Source organism: Kwoniella shandongensis, chromosome 9, assembly GCF_008629635.2.
Source record: "Kwoniella shandongensis chromosome 9, complete sequence".
NCBI lineage: Eukaryota > Fungi > Basidiomycota > Tremellomycetes > Tremellales > Cryptococcaceae > Kwoniella > Kwoniella shandongensis.
The window spans coordinates 159,773-180,333 of record NC_089295.1 but is presented as its reverse complement, the minus strand read 5'-3'; the positions used below and the strand labels follow the sequence as shown (position 1 = coordinate 180,333).

Genomic DNA, 20,561 nt, shown 5'->3' with positions numbered 1-20,561 from the left:
CAAGTTTGAAGAGGATAATATCTAGTTAGTATCAGGCAAAAAGCTCGATGTGGTGAACATACTGACGTTTGATGTGCCTCTCCTTAATATACGGTGTTTACTCAAATGGTTCGGGTCACGTCCAAGACCGCTGCTCGTGTACAGCTAATCCCTAAACATTAGCCATTCTGTTCGAGATGGAGTAAGTGGGATCTGGGTAACGTGGTAAATGACACGACAACAAACTCACCCGTTATCAATATCAATATCTATTCAGGTCCCTCCTTGTCAAAACTAAGACAGAGATATAGATAAACCAGGTGATCTTGCTCGCAATACAATCGACCTTCCGTTAAGACCGGCGGGAATGGGAATTGATTGACTTTGGGTCCAAAGGGGAAACAATGACGGGTGACTGAGAGAGGAATGGGGACACCGCCTCAACTCTGAACTCTGCTCCTTACGAGTAGTACTGTAATGTCTTCCTCCTTGCCAATCTACTAATTACGCGTCCGAGAGCTTTGGATCGATAATAATCTATCTATCCACGCGTCGGCCTTTTTTTATTTCGTTAGCTGGGTTGTGATAAGGTGAGTGGGTGGGATAATAAGATGACGAGGGCGTATTTAATGAGGTTATCCGTTGTTTCAGGGGAAGCGAGAAAGTGATAGCGGTAAGGAAAGATGGGGGAATAGGATCATACACTCACTCACTCACTGTACCACCTGCTTTGCTTGCTGCGACGTGTTCACCACCATACGATTAGATTGCTTTATTCCCGCTCTCGTTCACTGCAAAATTCCCGATTTTCAAACAGTTTTCTTACTAATAGAGTAATTTTAGTGGGCAATCTGAAAACTGACCGAAAACTCTGTGCTCCGACTCGATATTAGTAAAAAACTACCTTTATGGAATGGGAGGGATTTTGCCACCCGTTAAATTGCCGTATCATAGCAGCCCATAACGCCGTTCACTGTCGCCTCTCTTCGCCCTTGTCTCTTGTGTGTGTCCGTGCAATCGACCGTGTTCTGCTATAATCTGTATCCATTCATCTCTTACACCGTCAACAAACTAGACTTTCTACACTTCGGTTTTTTATTTCTTCTCTTTCTCAATCAACGTGGGTACATTCGCATCGCGACATCGCAGTCATTCAAACATGAACGCGCAACAACGGCTTACATTCATCTCTCCTCCTTCTCCATTCAACCCCTGGTCTTCTATCCCCTCCTTGTCTCCTCGTTCACCTTGCCACCATCCTTCCTCCACCTTTTGTGTCCTCCACGGAATAGTAGCACATCAAAATGTCTCGACCTGACGAAGAAGAGCTCGTTGATTACGACGAGGCCGCTGAGGAAACCTTCGCCCCCGCTACCACCACCGCCACCAACGGTGACAAGGCCGACGGTGACAAGAAGGGTTCTTATGTCGGTATTCACTCGACAGGTTTCAGGTGAGCATAGCTGCGCCACTGTGTGCTTTCAGCTGAGCTCGTGCTGACGCGTCCAATGTGCAGAGATTTCCTCTTGAAGCCCGAGTTGCTTCGTGCTATCTCTGATCTCGGTTTCGAGCATCCCTCAGAAGGTACGCGTGTCATCGGTTCCTTCGTGCAAGTACCCGTCTCACGATCGTCCCACTACCTCCAGTGCAACAAGAATGTATTCCTCAGGCTATCCTCGGTACCGACGTTCTCTGTCAGGCCAAGTCCGGTATGGGTAAGACCGCTGTCTTCGTCCTTGCCGCCTTGCAGCAAATGTGAGTGAAACGCGTCTTTTGTCCACTATGGATGTGAGACTGAGACTGTATGTCGTTCTTCAGCGAGCCCGTGGATGGTGAAGTGTCTATCGTGATTCTGTGTCACACCCGAGAGCTTGCCTACCAAATCAGAAATGAGTTTGCTCGTTTCTCCAAATTCATGACAAACGTCCGAACCGGTGTCTTCTACGGTGGTACACCCATCTCTGCCGACCAGGAGATCCTCGCCTCCAAGGAGAAGTGCCCCCACATCGTTGTCGGTACTCCCGGTCGAACCATGGCCCTCGTTAGGGACAAGAAGCTCAACGCCAGCAAGGTCAAGCACTTCGTCCTCGACGAGTGTGACAAGATGCTCGAACAACTTGGTTAGTCTTTACGCTCTATATTTTTCACTTGTTTTCTCGACGAAACAAAACCTTCGGTTTTTCATCTCTCGCCGCTGCGATGATGGGGCATTACGGCTGCGTCATTATCCAACGGTGTGAACGACACATTACGTCCTTTTGCGAGGTCGATGTGGAATGGAGAGGGTTGAATGAAGGACACGGACCGAAGATGGCAGAAAGAGTGGCGGGCAGCATGTTAAATGTCCTCAAGACGCCCATGACCCTCTTAAGCCGAGGCGAGGCTCAACACGACATGGCGACTGTTCAACTTCGCTGTGTACCGATCGATACCACTTTTTCTCGCGCACTCTTCGGTATTCATTCTGATAGTGCGACAGGTGTACTGGAGAACAATTGCTTACTATGGTTTAACTCTCCCCCCTTCTCCTCGGCGGTCTATCTATACTATGTGGCTTCGCGATAACGACAACATGCGACATTCAACAATGCTCGGCAATCATTTCCCCGTTGTTCTGTCCCTACGCTCCTTTTCTGTTGCTTTTGTTAATCGACGACTTCCATGGTGTCGTTTGCGTGCAATGCGCGATAACTTTACAAATCACCAACATCCACCCCTGCGACTCTTGTTTCCCTTACAGACATGCGACGAGACGTTCAAGAGATCTTCCGAGCCACCCCTCACCACAAGCAGGTTATGATGTTCTCCGCCACCTTGTCCAAGGACATCCGAACAACATGCAAGAAGTTCATGCAGAGCGTGAGTCGAGTCAAAATTTGGTGGTATCGGCAGTGCTGACCTGTCTTTGTAGCCGCTCGAGATCTACGTCGACGACGAGACCAAGTTGACTCTCCACGGTCTTCAACAATACTTCCTCAAGCTCGATGAGAAGGAGAAGAACAGGAAGCTCAACGACTTGTTGGACAACTTGGAGTTCAACCAGGTGTGTTTGGCGATTTCAAGCCAGAGAAGATCAAGCTGACAACTTTTCACCAGGTCTGTATCTTCGTCAAATCCGTTGCCCGAGCTACTCAACTCGACGCTCTGCTCCAAGAGTGCAACTTCCCTTCTATCTGCATCCACTCAGCCTTGCCTCAAGCGGAGCGGTGAGTAAATCGGTTATTGTCGAAGAGGGAACGGCGAGCTGACACTAAATTCCAACCAGTATTTCTCGATTCCAGCAATTCAAGGCTTTCGAGAAGCGAATTCTCGTTGCCACCGACATCTTCGGTCGAGGTATCGATGTTGAGCGAGTCAACGTTGTTATCAACTACGTGAGTGGATGATCTTCAAGGAATACTTGCACTGCGCTGACCCTGATTTCCGCGTACCCAGGACGCCCCCGCCGATGCCGACTCTTACCTCCACCGAGTCGGGCGTGCTGGTCGATTCGGTACCAAGGGTCTCGCTATCTCATTCGTCTCAAGCGAAGGCGACCAGGAGGTTCTGCAGAAGATCCAAGAGCGATTCACCGTCGCCATCCCTACACTTCCTGAGACTGTTGACCCCGCTACGTACATGACTTCGTAGAGTGGTAAAGAGAGTTGTATGGAGGAGTGAGGAGAAGCGAGAAGAGGAGGGGAGGTAGTAGAACCAAAATTATACTGGTGGAAAATCTGTATTAGGGATGAGAATGCATCGTCCACTGAATGAAACGGCATCACTCCTGAGTGTCAAGTTGTATTGTAGTCAGCCACCAGGTTGTTGATACGAACTCACCTGAAGTGTGTCATGGTGCCAACAAAGTCAAGCGATTTTGGATTGTTCCGCTCAGTTACATGTGTAGCAGTACAGCGAGAGCGTAAGCTTGCCAAGACGAGCAGATCACGAAAGATCAGCTGCAGACGGTGGTTCAACTACAAGCTATATCGCATGTGCATTCCTGGGGTGCTTCTTTTTATACTGTAGTAAAGGTATGAGAGGCTACTTTTTCGTAGCATACCCATACTGTCTATGGAGAATCTACAGGAGCTGAACCTCACACTTCCACTTTACTTTGTCTGACTGCCAATCCTTCTCCTTTCAAACACTCTTTAACTTGATCAATGCCCACTTCGCCTCTGTGGAAGATCCCCGCTGCCAGAGCCGCCTCCGTTCCCGTCTTCTCGAACACCTCTGTGAAATCACTAGCTCTTCCAGCACCTGAACTGCTAACGACTGGAATATCCACGGCTCCCTTGACGATATTGATGAGATCCAAATCAAATCCTTTTCCTGAACCATCTCTATCGACCGAGTTGAGGAGTAATTCACCCGCACCAAGACGTTCGACTCCTTTGGCAAGTTGGACCACGTCAATATCTCTCACTGCTCTTCCTCCAGAGATCGTACATTGATACCACCACGCTTTGTCCTTCTCCTCTGGGGCAGTCTGACTGATCGCTTCGGAACCAATGACGAGCGAAGGGAGATGAGCGACGGGGAACGTTTCTTTCCAATTCGGGTCGGAAGTGTTGACATAAACTCTTTTCGGATCGATCGAAACCACGACGGCTTGTCGTCCATACCCCTGTGAAATAGTCTCGATACCCGTTTTACCCGTCAAAACAGGTTCGATCCCTTCCTTTTCTCTCTTAAGGAGTTCTTCCACAGCTAGGACAGCTTCACTTCCGATGGAAACTTTATCTGCTCCAGAACGGAAATACGCTCCAGCCACTTCCAAAGCCGTGTGGGGGGTCCCATCAGGATCAACGGTATCTTTGATCCCACCACCGACGGTCAAGGGGACGAAGACAGTTTCGGCAGCGGCTCGAACGACATCCAACATCGGTTGATCGAGTAATGCTGAAGATCTGAAAGAGGTGATGTTCAAGAAACAAATCTCGTCGGCTCCGTTCAAATAGTATTTTCGAGCGAGTTCGACCGGTTTACCCAGATTTCGAACAGCTCCATCTCCATCTCCTCCGACGGGAGCCTTCTCTCGCACATCGTATTGATCTCCCTTTGTGACTACGAGATCTCCGTGGTCGTTCGATCGGACATCGAGACATGCGACAATACGGTTCGTCAACCCATTACCGCCTGTCGCTCGAGAAGTCGAAGTAGTAGGGTTGACGGGTTGCCATGTTCGACTTGCTGTTGGTGAAGAGGAGAGAGATTCGACTGGCGCTTCGAGCCATCTTCGAAGAAGATCAAGACCTGCCGGACCGGATTTTTCGGGGTGGAACTGAGTCGCATACACGTTTCCCTTTTTGATTGACGAGACAAAAGTTTCCGAACCATATCTCGCAAGTGTGTAGGCCCAATCACCAATCGTCTCAGGTGCATTGGCATTTGCACTTGACGAACTCGCTGCCTCTTCCGGAAGTCTTGCGGCGAAAGTGTGAACGAAATAATAATCCTCTTCCAATGCTAATTTATCCTTGTCCTCTTCACCTTGGACATTCCAAGCTTTCCAAGATTTGTTCCAACCCATGTGTGGAACACTCTTCTTTCCTTTCCCACCCGCGTAATTATCTTCGACATTGAAAGAGGTGATAGGGTAAGGGACGACGTTGAGACCTGCAGAATTGGGTGATTCGATCGAAGAGGCGAAGAGTACTTGCATACCGATACAGATACCGAAGTAGGGTTTGCCAGAGTGGATGTAGCGTAACAAGGGGTGAATCAGTCCAGAGGTTCGGAGCGAGTCGGTAGCTTGACCAAAGGAGCCGACACCGGGGAAGATGAGTTTCTGCGGGAAGGAGGGGGGGGGAGGTAACGAGGGAGCGGAGAGAGGGCAAAGAGGGAGGGCGTAGCACGGCGAGGATACGAGCGGACGAGGGGAGATGATGGAGGAATAGGTAGGTCCGGGTGACAGAGAGTTAGGTGACGAGAAGGGGACAAGAAACATTTCTTGGTCAGAACCATCTCCAGGATGTACATGTTGTGTCAGGCTAGAAACCCACCTCTGCTTTGTCAAAATCACTATCGTCTTTGATCCACTCAAACTCGAATCCCAACTTCTTGATTGAATTTGCCAAACTGTTCTCAAAGCGAAGACGAAGACTGATCAGCCCATTTCCTCGCGTAGTAAGACAAAGCGAGACTCACCTTCTGACATTTCCAGCTCCGTAATCGAGGATGTAGAGCTTTGGTTTCTTGTCCGCGGCGTGACCTGATGGTTGGTCCACATCAGGGATGGGGAGGTTGGTACTTGCCATGGTGAAGTGAAGGCAGCTCGTTCGATGGTATGCGAGGAGAGGTGTTTCTATGTGGTTTCACCAAAGAAGGCTTAGTATAGGAGGAGAGTACGCTGCAAAGATAGGTTGTGAGTGATGTGAGAGGAGGAGTGCAGGTTGTGTAGACTATATATACGAGAATGAGTCGACAATTGATTTGACAATTAACGTCAATCACCTACTTATTGGACACACCCACTTATGGGACACTTTCCGCGACACGTCATCTCAACAACTCTTCTCTTTCATTCATGTTACTTTGACCTTACATTCATCATATCTTCACTATGCATCCACTTATCGACAAGATCGAAGCGGCAATCGATGCGTACAATGCTCAGCTACACATCCATGCCGAAAACCGTAAGAGTATACGCGAGATTGCACAAGAATTCGGTGTCAGCAAGTCCACCCTCTCATACCGCATATCAGGAGCAACAAAGTCCCGCTCAGCAGCCCATACACACGAGCAGGCCCTTACACGCGAAGAAGAGGCTTGTCTGGTCGATTACATACGCCGGCTATCGCTCTGTGGACATCCGCCGTCACCTAAGGTCGTCCTTGAGGTGGCAAATCAGCTCCGACAATCTCGTCTTCTCATAGCGACAAATCCTTCACATCCACTGCCTACTCTGGGTGTTAATTGGCTTCAAAAGCTACGCAAACGACACCCAGAGGTCAACACCGTATGGTCTCGTCTTCTCGACACTAATCGAGTTGTCGGTGGCACCCCTGAGAAGTTGACCTCGTGGTTTACCGAGATGCGAACACTACTCGAGGAGAATCGCTACACCCCCGAGAACATGTATAATATGGACGAAACCGGCTACGCAGTGGGTACTACTCAGTCCACAAGGGTGCTGTTTGTCGCAGATCATAGGCTAGCGGCTGAAGGAGGCTCAGAGAGGAAGGAAAGCAAGAAGAGGAAGGCTCCAAAAGCAGCTCCGGGTCGTCAAGAGTGGGTCACATCTCTTGAATGCGTCTCTGCTAGCGGTCGAGTATTGCCACCTCTAATCGTCTTTAAAGGGGCAACTCTGCAGAGCTCTTGGCTACCGCAGGACCTACAGCTTGAGGGATGGAGGTGGGCGTCATCAAACAAGGGCTGGTCGAATGGTACGCTTGCATACGATTGGCTGAAAGACGTCTTCATACCGAATACTCAACCAAACAACTCTAACGAACGACGTCTCTTGATCGTTGATGGCCACGTCTCCCACACCACCTCGGGCTTCATCTCACAGTGTATGTCTCACGCTGTCGATCTCATGATCCTCCCCGCCCACTCTTCTCATGTCTCTCAACCTCTCGACGTCGGTATATTCGGTCCCCTGAAGGCTGCTATGGCCAGGCAAGTTGATCGAGCGAACCTGTACAGTGAGGGAAGGGTACAGAAGGTTGAATGGATACGAGATTTAGCTGTTGCAAGAGGAGTAGCCATGACAGAGCATAATGTGAAGGTTGGATGGAAGGCGACCGGTCTCAGTCCTTTCAATCCCACAAAACTATTAGGTGATAGCTTCACTACACCTCCCCCCTCGCTTCCCACACCAGCACGCCCCCCTCTTGCGTCGCTACAGAGCGAAAATCAGGCCTTATTCGACCGGTACAACTCAATATTGAATACGCCGATCAAGTCTCGCATCAACGAGCTAACTTCTGCGGCAGACAACGATCGATCAAAGCTCACGCTACTGGAGGAAGAGTTGAAGGATCTGAGGAAGGCTAGAGCTGGTAGGGTGGTACAGAGAGGGGGTATATCAGTGAAGAATATGGAACAACACCTCTTTTCGTCTCAGGATGTTTTTGATAAAGTGAAGAAGGCTGAGGCAGATAAGGCGGGAAAAAAGCGTAAAGGCAAGTCACAAGTTGTACCAGAGGTCGTCCCAGTTGATAGCGAGGTGCCAGAAGGCTGCAATCCCTTCTTGGTGAGCCATTAGATGCATGAATGCATGCATAACAGGCGTTTTCGTGACGAAGACGATCAGATTGATAGAGACGTCCAATAAGTGGGTGTGTCCAATAACTAAGTGAATGACGTTACAAGAAAGCGAGTCATAACGAGGCTTCGACATTTTGGTAAACGAGTCGTACAGTAGGAATCCAGGCACGCACCAGTTCATCCATCATGCATTTCAATTCGATTGCCTTGACTTGCCCGAACGATCTCTGTGGCACGGCACAACGGACAACACACAACAGACAGCATGCACCAAAAGATCATGTATGCATGGAATAGCAATTGTACAACCCTTCTTCAACTCCCGTGTATATGTAATTACACTTTTGGCCACGTCCTTTGTCGTGGAGCATTTAATTCTATTTATCTATTGACCATTCTTCCAACTTCCCGCAAATCTGTGTTCGACCATGGCCTCGTCGTCTGTAAAGAGTGAAAAGTATATGATCAGTCACCGCTATGAATACCGGATGGAATTACAAAGTCCAGTGACACTCACGCCATGGTAGCTGCGAGCCAAAGTTGCCTACGCCTGGAGAGAAACCGGTCACTAAAGGATAATTTATGTAAGCACCATAACCGTTAACCCCATTGCTATCTCGCAGTCTGACTCACCTGGGAGAATAACCACGTCCCCTATTCTGAGAGGTTCTTGTATCCCTCTGAGATCAGTCCATAACAGTCCGTATTTTACTCGGAGATAGCTGATATTTAGGGATGATCGTCAACACTGTGCCCTGCCACACACCCAGTTGTCTAAGAGAAGCGGGACATTTGCTCACCCTAACACTGCATCGGTCCACACTCCCGGTCCTGTCCAAGCCATTACACCCACTGGTCCTCCGTTCTTCGGCTCGTTCAATATTCCCACTGAAGCCAAATCTTTCGCATCCTCATAGCGGCCTTGGTCTTTGAGAATATTGATAATTCGTTTGTTCTCGTGTGCCCAGTCTATGGCTGTGGCGGTGGAATGGAGGATGCGAAGACATGCTTGGAGGGCGATGGGATGATCGGGTGCGGAAGCCATGGTCCATTGCACTATTTGCATCTGTGGGGGAAGGATGATTAGTCAAACCACGTCTCGATAAGAAGATCAAGTACGAGTCATTCCAAAAGTAGCCGTAATGTTGAAACGGTCCGCAATCTCGAAGCTGGGTGTACGCAGCGAAACACCACTCACAGGTCTGGGCCACCAATCGAACCAATCCTCTCTATCACCCACATCCGCCTCGACCCCAACCACCACACTCGGCTTCCCTAGAACTTTATCCACATCCTCTCCTTTATCCAATCGCTCCCTCTGCTCATCTGTCACCCAACCCGCACCATTGCGGAAAAGCCTGGCTCCTTGACCCCATTGAGAAGGCGGTTTGAGGAGATCGGTATCGGTGTCGGTGTAGATACCACCTTCGAGGAGGAGAAGGAGGTATCGCAAGGTGTCCGAGCGCTGCAAAGCAATAGGTAGTATAAGCTCAATTCGATGACAGGTGGTCCTTTTACCGGCACTTTACAACGAAAGACGTACCAAAATACCGCTGGGAAGGTTCTCCCATACTTCGAACATCTTGCTCCCGGCCAGCTTCTTCTTGGCCCACTTGTCGGCTTCGCTACAAGCATTCAAAGCGTCAGCTTGAGCCCTATCACTGTTCACAGAGTGCAACCTCAATCTCCCAACCCCATGACAGGTTAGATGATAAACTCACGCATCCGTCATGAGATCCCATTTCCACCCTTCATCCCTCGCTTTTCCATCTCTCCAACTCTTCACTTCCTCGTTATCTTGTCTACTCTTATCTTTATCAGTCTGCCAAATGATCTTCTTCTCATCCCATCGTCTATTCCCTCTCCCTTCGTCACCATTCAAGTAGCGATTCAACCCTTCTTTCAGCTGATCTGCCACTTTTTCCGGGAACGCATTTCTTACGAATTCTTCCAGCTGTTCCTTGTATTCCACCATTGTAAGAGGACCGACATTGTAGATGTTATCAGCGAAATGACCCAATGATGATAATGCAGGCGTTTCTTCGTCATACGGTGGATTCGAAGGCCATGTTCGTAAGCCATTAAGAAGTCGAGAGGATGAGAGGGAATGACCCCATGGTTGAGGTTGGATCTGAGCCCATTCGGCTGCTTTGGGTGGAGGGTGGGCCGCTGTTGCTATAGCTTCAGCCACAGGTGGAGAGGCAGGGTCGAAGACTTCGCCGTTCGCACCAAGGGTTATCCCGGGTATAGGAGGTTCGACAATACCATAATAATCATGTGTCGAAGCAGTGTCTATTGGATTGGGGCATTGCCCCCCCATCAGTCATGCACAGCAGTACTGGGACTCCAGCTTCGACTCACCGAGTTTGGTACCTCTTAACCCTTCAAACACCTCACTGAGCTCTCGTTCCCCAAGCAACATCCATCCTCCCATACTCAACACTCCGAGGACTACCAACGCCTGAGCCAATAATCTTCTTCTCCTCAGACCTATATGTGGTATCGTCGTTCCATGAGGATGACCATGCGATTGACCGAAATATGATCCTCCACCTCCTTGTTGTCCTGCGGTAGCAACTCCTCCCATTGATGGTGAAGCGGGATACGACGAGCCCGAAGCTTTTTCTACATCATCCATATTTGGTGATCCGAACAATTTCGAGGGGAAACCTAGGATCTTCGTGGTGAATGATAACGAGGTGCGACGTGAATGTGTTGGGGAAGAATAAGCCGTCGTAGAAGAATGAGGGGAGAGGGGTGGTGATTCGAATTCCAATTCTGGACGAGGCGATGTCGGTGCCATTTCAGATTCTCGTGTTGAAGGTTATTGTATCACACAGGGAGGAAGGGTTCACGTCTTTGACGACTGACGATGGTGATGCGTCCAACCTCCCTATGCTATGGTTTGGCTGCGAATGAGTTTATCAAAATAAATCGCTGCGCAAAATGTTTTGTGATTACGGAAGACTGCGGAGTCCTGGTTTGTTTGTCTCTCTTGACAAGACAAAATGTAGCGAGGACCGATACTGGACGGTCGGAAGATGTCGAGGTTGATCGTGGTGCAGACTGGGCAAAGATACGAGGAGGAGACACAAAGTTCTGTTATTCAATTGTGGATTTGGTGTGATGACGTGCAAGTAGCTTATCGGCTATCTCTTTTTCGCAGTGTTCGAGACCGATGTTGTCCAGCAACTTTTGTTTGAGTATGTACTAGTGAAGCAAGAGGATTGTCAACATGAGAGGATTATATGTATGAGAAGATACTGTACAATTGTAAGTCGACTTGGCTTTGTGATGATCCTAACCTATTTATGGAACGGTAAAGATGTGCGGTGTGCGTTCCCATACGAGTGAGGTGAGGTGACAGCGTCATGCTAATCGACCCTCCCATGCTACCCTGACTATTTACTTTTGCTTACAACCATGTTTCATGCACCCACCACTGCTACTCATTCCAAGCTATCCCTATCCACTACAGTACAGTACATGTACGAGACCATATCTTGGCAACGACTTGGACCTTCTCCATTCGTCTGAATGTCTATACACTATACGAACGTTATCAAGGCCAAGCCAGCCCAAAATTTGTCTTTTTCTGTACATGACGATGATGATTCATACAATCCGACAGGACATGACAGAGCCTCGTGGCGTTGTGCCGAAGAGCGAAGACTCACTTCGGAGTAAATCTTCCTCTCTTTTTATTGAACCCGACCGAACAAGGAAAGATGGCTTCTGAACTTCGATTGCCAAGTCCATGTTCATTCTACACTCATACTTGGCATACATATAGACTCTGAAACATCGGCCTACCGGTGTGGATGGGATCACCATGGTGCATGTAACCTGTATTGTGCATGTAACCTGTATTGTGTATGTAACCTGTATTGTATATATGCATACTGTACATTGTAGGGTGACAGATAGGCATGCAAGTTCCTCTATAGCCCCCGCCACGAGGTCGACGCGTTTCATCATCGCCACCTCCACTTTTTATTTGACTTTGCAGTTGTGGTCCGTGCACTAATGACAGACAGACGCGCGCAGAAGTGACAAGTGAGAGAGCACAGATCATCAAACGTCGTCTGATCACTTTACAACTTATCGCTGACTGATATCATATTGATAACAACTAAGCGCATATCGTGACATTGTTGACCGAGCAGCATACCCTCATCTCTCGGATTTTGTGTCGTATCCGACTCTACATCATCATCCTACAACTGTTAGGTCCGACCACCACGACGCGAACTTAGAATTCATAGACCACCTCACAGTAGCCCAGTCTCAAGATGGAACAACGTCACCAACGTATGCTCGAGGAAGTCCTCAAGCTTCCAGGTAACGGTTCGTTGATATCCATTCCTTCGTGGTCCTAGCTTAAGCTTGACCACACCATATTTTTATTCTTTCGTTCGCTAGTGCTGACTCACCCTCCCTTTGGTCAGACACATGCGCCGATTGTCATGCGCCTGCACCTCGATGGGCAAGTGTCAACCTTGGTATCTTCCTCTGCGTAGGATGTGCTTCCATTCATCGAAAGATGGGAACGCACAAGAGTCGCGTGTGAGTGTTTGCGTGGTGGCGAGGTGAAGTGACAAGACACGAAGTCCGTGCTGATAGAAACGACGCTCCTTTCTTCTACGTCTCCGACTGCATGCCGCCATCTCGCTGTGTCTCATTGGCTGTTGATCTCACTATCGGTTTCTAATCACGCTTTTACGCCTGACTCTACGCGATGCGTCCGCGTCCTCCTACCTTTCTTTCGGCTACTATCGCCACCTTGCGTCCTCCAGCAAATCCGTCACGCTCGACACCTGGACGCGAGACCAGATCGTTTCAGTCCGCACGATCGGCAACACCGCCTCTAATCAGATCTACAACCCGAACGAGAAACTCCATCCACCTCCCTCATCATACGGAGCAGAGGAACGCGATTCCGAAATTGAGAAATACATCAGGCGGAAATACGAGCAGGGCGCGTTTAAAGAGAACGCAGGTGCAGGTGCGGGAGGGGGTCGTTTGGCTGAACCTACATCTTTGAATAGAGCTAGAGAGAGGGATGGGAGATTACTACCACCAGGAGCGAAGGGTGGTTCGTTGCGAGAGAATACGAGAAATCCGGAACTGAACGATATTCTCGCTCCCAACATGAGTAACCATGGGAGGGATAGGGATTTGCCACCTTTACCACCGACTAGAGGATTTAGTCCTTCGGCTCCACCGAGACAGAGACCGACAAGATCGACATCGGGTAACAATCTCTCTACCAACGGACCGATATGGAATGCTCCCGCGTCGTCTTCGTCGTCATCGTCAGCGAAGTATGCCTCCGCAAACGGGCCGACACGAGCTGCACCACCTCCACCGCCAGCACAGACACAGACGAAAGCAAAAGTTGCAAACTTGATTGATTTCTCAAACACGGGCGGAATGCCAAATTCTACATTGCCATTACAGATCAACATGTCTTCACAGAACATAGGATATACCGGTCCTAATCAAACGAACGGAGTTGCGCCTTCGACGAGCTGGAATGGTACCTCCTCCAACGGAAATGCATACTTATCGGCTTCGCCATCTCCTTCAATGACGTTGGGCGTCAGCGCTGGCGCATTCTCCACTTCCCCATCGATAGGAAACGGCTTCGCCACTTCTCCCCACAATGGAACTCTGAATGGGATGTACGGCACTTCTCCTCAACCTCAGCAAATGGGAATGTTCATGAACCAACCACAACAACAACCGGCGTACGGACAACATCTCTCTCCACAACCGACCTATCAATCTTCTTCGTCGGCCTCTTCTTCTGCGGCGCCTTCACCGTCTTTTGTACCTCAAAGTCAATTTGGGACATCACCGTCGTTCGTCCCACAACAGACTTTCCAACCTCAACAACAACAACAACAACAGCAATTTGTACAACAAGGTGGATATGGTCAATCACCTTCTTACGGAATACAGCAACAACAACAAATGCCGGGAATGGGAATGGGAATGGGGATGAGGATGGGGATGATTCAATCTCAGCCTCAGGGACAATTCGTTCAAGGACAACAAGTTCAACAAGGAGGATGGACGTACGGGTATGTGAATGGTCATCAGGGGATGTGAGAGGGAGACTTGTATTGCAGAATAGGACAGCGGACGTCAGGCGATGGAGGTATTGAGGGCAGCGGTCTTCTTTCATATGTTGGCGGGCATTCAAACACTCCAGTCTCATTTGTATTATACACATCATGTATGCATTTGGCTTAGCATGTATGCATTTGGCTTGATACAGGCATGGGTCGGTACTAAATTATAAGCTACAATAAGGTCTGTGTGCGACCTTTCGTCCCTCTGCGACTGATTGATCGCCCACCGCAAAGTATCACGCAAGTGGAAAGTCCCATCGATGCCCTTTTTAACCGTCGTTCTTCCCATTCCGACTCACCCGCTACAAGGTCTACGTGAGCCCACGCAATGGGCCTCGACGTTCGTCTTGACGAAGTCCCTCCTCACTCCCCTCTCATCGCCCCCTCAAACTCGTCTTTATTCAACTCATAACCCCACTGCCACAAACACTGTCTCAAAACAGGTGCGACGTCTTCATCGTCCACAGCGGAAATACCACCTGCTTGATGCAGTTTTTTGAGTAATGCACGTTTGAATCGACCTGTTGGACCTGCTACTTTGAGCCCTGGGAACGGTAGATTTTGTCAGCTACATCGTCCTTTTGATTATTGCTTTAACAGTGATGCAAGTCTGACCCCTAGATTCTTGCCTTGCATCTGCGATAAGTCATTGACCCGTGCGATGTTGTAAGGGGTGAGAGGACGGGAACAGAGGGAGAGACGGTTCCGGAATGTCGTTAGGAGAAGTATGCCCACTCACATCGCCTCACTTGTCTCTCATCATCCTCACATCTCCTTCCTTCCCAGAAACGGACATACCACTGTGCCCAACCTCTCGGATCACCTTTCCAGATCCATCCTGCCTTCTCCCATTCTTGTAGAGATTGACCGGCTCGGACTCTCCATCGGTTGTTCTCGCCTGAGGGTTCGGGGTTGGTGAGTAAGGTAGAGGAGCGGGGGAGGGTGAAAGGCAGAGAGAGAAGGTCGGCTGTGGAAAGGAGGGGCTCGCGTAGAATTTGGGAGTATGTATCGCTGAGAGTTAGAAGTGTGAGTCAGCTCAGCCCGAATAGACGTAGACAGTAAGGTCATTTTAGAGTGTGTACTTTCCAGCATGACCCCCGGATGAATGAAGGGGGTACTGATTGGGTTTACCAAAATCAGTCGACTTGACTCCAAACTCACGCAAAGAACCCTCCTCCAAAAGCGCCTCCTCTGAACATCTCTTCTGGCGTCAAATTCGGTGTGAAAACATCCTTCCACCTCCCTTCAAAGATCAATCTCCCATCTTCTGCTCGAGTCGGTTTCGGTGCAGAAGGTCGAGGTTCGGACGACGGACTGCGGGAGTATGTGGGACCTGGGGCGAGAGTAGGGGCTGTGGCGCGTGGGATGGGGTTATGTTTCGGTGTAAGAGGGCTACGGGGGAGTGATGTGAAGGATTGACTAGTCACGGAAGACAACGTCAGCCATTGCTTGCTGGCTTGAAGGTGCTCCTCGACCAATCTTCCATCTCTGTCACATTCGGCTGGTTCTCGAATTCCTGCCTCGTAACAGCGGCAGCTGATCACACACTGTACTCACTCATCGTCCTCCAATTTCACTCCGACAACTTTCGCTGCGACCCTACTACTTCGCCTAGTGGGCTGTTCGACCCTCCTCGCCGCCGCTTCTTTCGCCTTGATCTCTCTTCTACGTCTCAGCTCTTCGCTTGATAGCGAATTCTTCTTGAATGTCGATATGGCACCTCCGCCTGACGATGATGAGGCAGATTTGGCTACGAGGGAATTGAGTCCTAATGAAGCGAGGAGAGCGGCGTTGTTCCTAGGATACGACCATAGTAGAGATTAGCTGAAGATCTCACAAATTAGATGGCTTCCGCCTCCACAAGACACACTATAACTACATATCACAAATCACATATTATAGGAGGTCTTTGATACGGCGACTGAGGTAGACAATCGCCCACACTCACTTGATATTCTCGAGTCGTTCTTGCTCATAACTCAAATCCAACTCGTTATACCCGTCCTCTCCATCCGAAGCGATAGATTCCGCTATCTCATCGCCAAGTGTCGTCATTGTCTATAATCTTTCAGCCAAATAGAGTACGAAGTGCGAGATGTAGCCTGGTCGAGTAGCGTGCTGTATATGAGTGGTAAAGAATAGTTGTTGTCAGAGTCGATAGTGAGAGATATGAGGAGAGGAGCTGACGAGATGCAACGACAGAATATATCGAAGGACGCGTTTGTCACCACTTTATAACGAGACTTTATATTGAATCGTGCCTGAAAAGTCAATGTACCGCGGTGATGACATCATACCTCCTCGGGAACTGATCGACAAGAAGATATTGTATTCGGTGGTCCAAACACTGGATACAATGGCAGAACAAAGGATGGGCAAAATGTCACATGCGTTCTCATGATCTTGCAACAAAGAAAGCTAGCCACTAACAGACGAGACAGTACGAGTATGTGTCGAACCCATACCTTGCACTTTACGCTCCTCGTCCTCTATATCGCGTTGCGCTTGGAAGTGTAGTCTGGCAAATACCGCAATCAGCGATCGTCTTTCGATATAAGACACTCATAGCTGCCTTTCGAGCCACTCACGGTGTTCTTGGATCGACGGGTGAAGCGTGTCCCAGAGCCTCTTTGACACGTTGACCCGCACCTGTTCCAAATACAACCTCGACCTCTTCTAGCGTCAACTGCGATGGGAACAATACGCTCATCAGCCAATGAACTGACTGTTTTCGACGGATCTAATTTGATCTAAAAGCTGGAGTCACACTCACCCCCTTTGTTTCTGGATACGTGAAGTAGATCACCGTGAACGCAAAGAGCATACAACAAGCGAAGAAGATCCAGACCCATCCATGCATGTGTCGATACATCGGCAACGCCGAATATTGCGTTGCGAACCCGACGCCCATCGAGAAGACGTTGGCGATGGCGTATCCTCGAGCTCGGAGACCTGCAGAGTAGATTTCGGCGGGGAGCATGTTGACGACTGGTAGAGATGGAAGGGGGGAGCTGAGTCAGCTTAGATCCACTACCGAGACCGGAGGGGTATGAGATAGCCTTGACCTCGGAAGCCTGGCATCTGGCGCAATGCACTCACCTGGAGAGAAGAACATGACCCATAAGAACCACTGTATGATGTACACGCTGACGAACCCTGCTCCTGCAGCATGATTCACAATCCCCTTATCGAATATCCCCAACGCCAACCCTCCCTGAATGATCAACATAAACGCAGCCTGCCCTGTTCCAATGAGATAATTCGTTCTTCTACCCCATACGTCGAGCAAATACCCTCCTACGATCCCACCGAGACACCACGAAGCATTCTGAACTCCCGATATACCGAATTGGACGTGCGGGTCGGTGATTCCCGCAGCGGAGAAGACGATGGTGTAGTAATAGGTGAAGATGGAACCGCCATTCCAGGCCCACCATGATTGTGAGGAGATGGCAACGAATGATCGATATCGGGCTGCTTTCGAATTCCAAAGTGCCGCCCACTTGTCTTGACCATGTTGTTGGTCCCATGTGATCGCTGATTTGAACTCGTCAGCGAACGACAAGCGTCGATTGTGCGGAACTCACCCGCTCGCATTGCCTCGTATTCAGTCTCTCCGGCATCTGACAAGACCAAATGCCCATCTTCATGTGTACATCCATGAAGTTTCCCCAGCACTTTTCGACATTGCTCATACTTCCCCTTCTCGTACAGGTATCGCGCTGTGACATCGATTTCACCGTCAGTGATGTGTTTGAAATCAAGTCAAGCTCACTCACGCGACTCTGGGACCCAAGGCAGGATCATAAGTAGTAGCGTGGCTGGTATGAACGTGACTCCGAGCGCTACTCGCCATCCGGCATTCGAAGTAGAGTACGATATACCGTCTAGTCAATAATAATCAGTATGATACATCCTGAATCGCGGAAGACAGGAGGTCGCACTCACAGACTATGCCAGCCTGAGGCAGTCGGTGGAACATCTCGTCAGTCAATCATGCCGATACCACAGCATGAACACGGCATTTTCACTCACAGCTAGTAGACCGAAAAAGTTCCCTGTCATGAGAGTGAAGCTGGATACAAAGCCTCGATCTTCCTTGGCGGCGATCTCGACGGCGTAGATCTGACGGTTAGAAGGAGACCAGTAAGCCCAGATCGTCTTGATGTATTCCAATCTCTTCATTCCCCGCCGATCATACTTGATCCCATCGAGAACGAGTGATTGATAAGATCTCGTACTATGTTCAGACCAATCCTGGTATGCGCACCGTGAAACCACTATCTCTTGCTCCCACCTCGAATCTGCCATCCTCTCTAGTTCCACACCCGACCAGATCACATCCCCGCCGACTCACCTGATAGCCTAGCAACAAGAACCCTATCGAAACACCTTCTATGATCCTCGCAGCAATCACAACCCCAAAACTATAACTCCAAACTAACAACGCGGTCGAAAGTTCCATAAGCAGAGCTCCAATGACCATTGTCGGTTTACGTCCGAAGGTGTCGAGGAAGAAGGCGGCGATAAGACCGCCTACGAGTTGGCCGAGTGAGTAGACGGGGCCGATCCATTGGTTCTTGGAGCTGTAGAGGGGAGCGTCGAGCAGCGAGTGCAAAGTGCGAGGCAAGAGTGGTCGTCGGTGGACAGGAAGATAGGTGAATGGACGAGGTGGGGGTGTGGCGAAGGGTGAAGGGGAATTGGAAAGGGTTCGAGGATGACATACACAATTGAGAGTAGGGACCGAGTGCTGTCAGCGACAATGCAAATTGTATAGGAAAGACAGAAGTTCGTCAAGCACACGGGCTTCAGTGGAATCTCGCGAGACCGCACTTACTCGGGAATGGCCGTGTCGTATCCCAGATGCTTGATCCATGCTGGTAACTGAATAATCGAAGCAATGACCGACGCCTCGTATGACCTAGCGCAGAGCGAAGTTAGCACTATGGCTCACAGAAGATGAATCTGACAAGCGCGGCGTGGGTGTCCAAAGAAGTCGAAATGGGGTCAAGTCAAGCAGGTCTGTTTTGACCCTTCCTCCACAATCACCGGCTAGTCTCCGCAAGAAGAGGCCAATGTCCATCTAACAACGGATAAGGGGAGCGAGAGGAATGACTCACCACCCATCACCTGACAAACTCAATCCGAGCAGAATGACATATCTGTACACTTTGAACCTATCCCAATTCCTTAAATTATCAGACCACTTCATCTTCCTCGGTATAACTGCCCTTTTCTGTCGTTGTCGTTGTCGTCGTTTGGAATCAGAGGAAGAGGAAAAGTGTGATGTTGTGTTGTGCTGGATCTGCGATGATTCGCCTAGATTCAAGAGGGGAAACGACTCGGTCTCGGAGGGATGGTAGCGATCCACTTTGGATACTCTTGCTTCTGATTTCGGCTAACAGCTGGTCCTTAAGCGCGAAGCGTGTGCTGATGATTTGGTCAATGAGACAGTCCACTGAGTGACAGGTTATAGGGAGCACACAGATACCAAGTGCCGAGATGTAAGGTCAAACGAAAAGATTCAGTAGTTTCGACGGAACTGCCTGACTGATGACTGACTATCTTGACATTACTCGAATACTTAAAGTTCGCTATCTCATACCCGCACCGACAGTACGTACTATACTATGCTTGATCACAGCTCCATAAACGTAATATAATGTTTTGGTCTTCTGCAAGATCATTTACATGTGTTGTATCGGATCATACCGATCGTTGCAGATCGTTGCGTTCTAATCCTCGATCGAAGATCAACATATTCTTGATCGAGATCGGTTACCTTGAAACTAGCCTACTCGTAGCGAGTCTAAGAGGTTTATGATGACTGTTGGCGAGCACATGATTCCCGTTCGCTAGTAATCCTCGCAGATCTTATCGGCGCGTGTCGCATGATCCGCTTCCTCCACCTTGAGACGAGATTGGAGGCTTTCGTCACGTCGCATCGCGGAAGATTCGGATCAGCGGTGGAGGGTGGGATGGTAACCTTTTCAGGAACGACAGTGCGTCATCGTCGAAAGCCGTGATAGGCGTAACATATGGCGAGTGGAAGCACACCGATTTGATTTTACTCGTATAGACTGCTCGCATATACACATCAATTACCTTCCAAAGCTATCAAAGCCAAAGAGCCCAAATATGTATGAACTGCTACGCTACGCTACCCGCACGACCGAACGCCATATACAATCCTTCACGCTACTGTTCAGCGCACACATTCCCGTGATGAGTATACCTTCTCTCCCG

At 49.4% G+C, this 20,561-nt stretch overlaps 5 protein-coding genes across 5 annotated transcripts; 2 read left to right on the top strand and 3 right to left on the bottom strand.

Moving 5' to 3' along the window:
- Positions 1-1,283: 1,283 nt before the first annotated feature.
- CI109_105014 (ATP-dependent RNA helicase SUB2) lies at positions 1,284-3,609 on the top strand (the record flags this gene model as incomplete). The annotated part of the gene is made up of 9 exons (XM_032005537.2): positions 1,284-1,432; positions 1,496-1,563; positions 1,626-1,734; positions 1,798-2,099; positions 2,720-2,838; positions 2,891-3,022; positions 3,076-3,185; positions 3,245-3,353; positions 3,415-3,609. 9 exons carry the CDS (start codon positions 1,284-1,286, stop codon positions 3,607-3,609), a joined length of 1,293 nt encoding a protein of 430 aa, XP_031860256.2.
- A 448-nt stretch (positions 3,610-4,057) lies between these two features.
- On the bottom strand, positions 4,058-6,221 carry CI109_105013 (imidazoleglycerol phosphate synthase, cyclase subunit; the record flags this gene model as incomplete). The annotated part of the gene is made up of 3 exons (XM_032005538.1): positions 4,058-5,752; positions 5,967-6,042; positions 6,112-6,221. 3 exons carry the CDS (start codon positions 6,219-6,221, stop codon positions 4,058-4,060), a joined length of 1,881 nt encoding a protein of 626 aa, XP_031860257.1.
- A 2,342-nt stretch (positions 6,222-8,563) lies between these two features.
- On the bottom strand, positions 8,564-10,981 carry CI109_105012 (uncharacterized protein; the record flags this gene model as incomplete). Its single annotated transcript, XM_032005539.1, has 8 exons — positions 8,564-8,619; positions 8,696-8,746; positions 8,812-8,900; positions 8,979-9,244; positions 9,377-9,643; positions 9,722-9,803; positions 9,900-10,470; positions 10,540-10,981. 8 exons carry the CDS (start codon positions 10,979-10,981, stop codon positions 8,564-8,566), a joined length of 1,824 nt encoding a protein of 607 aa, XP_031860258.1.
- A 1,489-nt stretch (positions 10,982-12,470) lies between these two features.
- On the top strand, positions 12,471-14,292 carry CI109_105011 (uncharacterized protein; the record flags this gene model as incomplete). Its single annotated transcript, XM_032005540.1, has 3 exons — positions 12,471-12,525; positions 12,627-12,744; positions 12,975-14,292. The coding sequence occupies 3 exons, from the start codon at positions 12,471-12,473 to the stop codon at positions 14,290-14,292; spliced, it is 1,491 nt and encodes a 496-aa protein (XP_031860259.1).
- A 386-nt stretch (positions 14,293-14,678) lies between these two features.
- Positions 14,679-19,527, bottom strand: CI109_105010 (uncharacterized protein; the record flags this gene model as incomplete). The annotated part of the gene is made up of 16 exons (XM_065967596.1): positions 14,679-14,860; positions 15,055-15,326; positions 15,477-15,707; positions 15,873-16,112; positions 16,264-16,373; positions 16,746-16,833; positions 16,904-17,001; positions 17,089-17,303; positions 17,415-17,852; positions 17,903-18,037; positions 18,095-18,202; positions 18,264-18,276; positions 18,351-18,440; positions 18,673-18,901; positions 19,153-19,236; positions 19,436-19,527. The coding sequence occupies 16 exons, from the start codon at positions 19,525-19,527 to the stop codon at positions 14,679-14,681; spliced, it is 2,625 nt and encodes an 874-aa protein (XP_065823668.1).
- Positions 19,528-20,561: the final 1,034 nt, after the last annotated feature.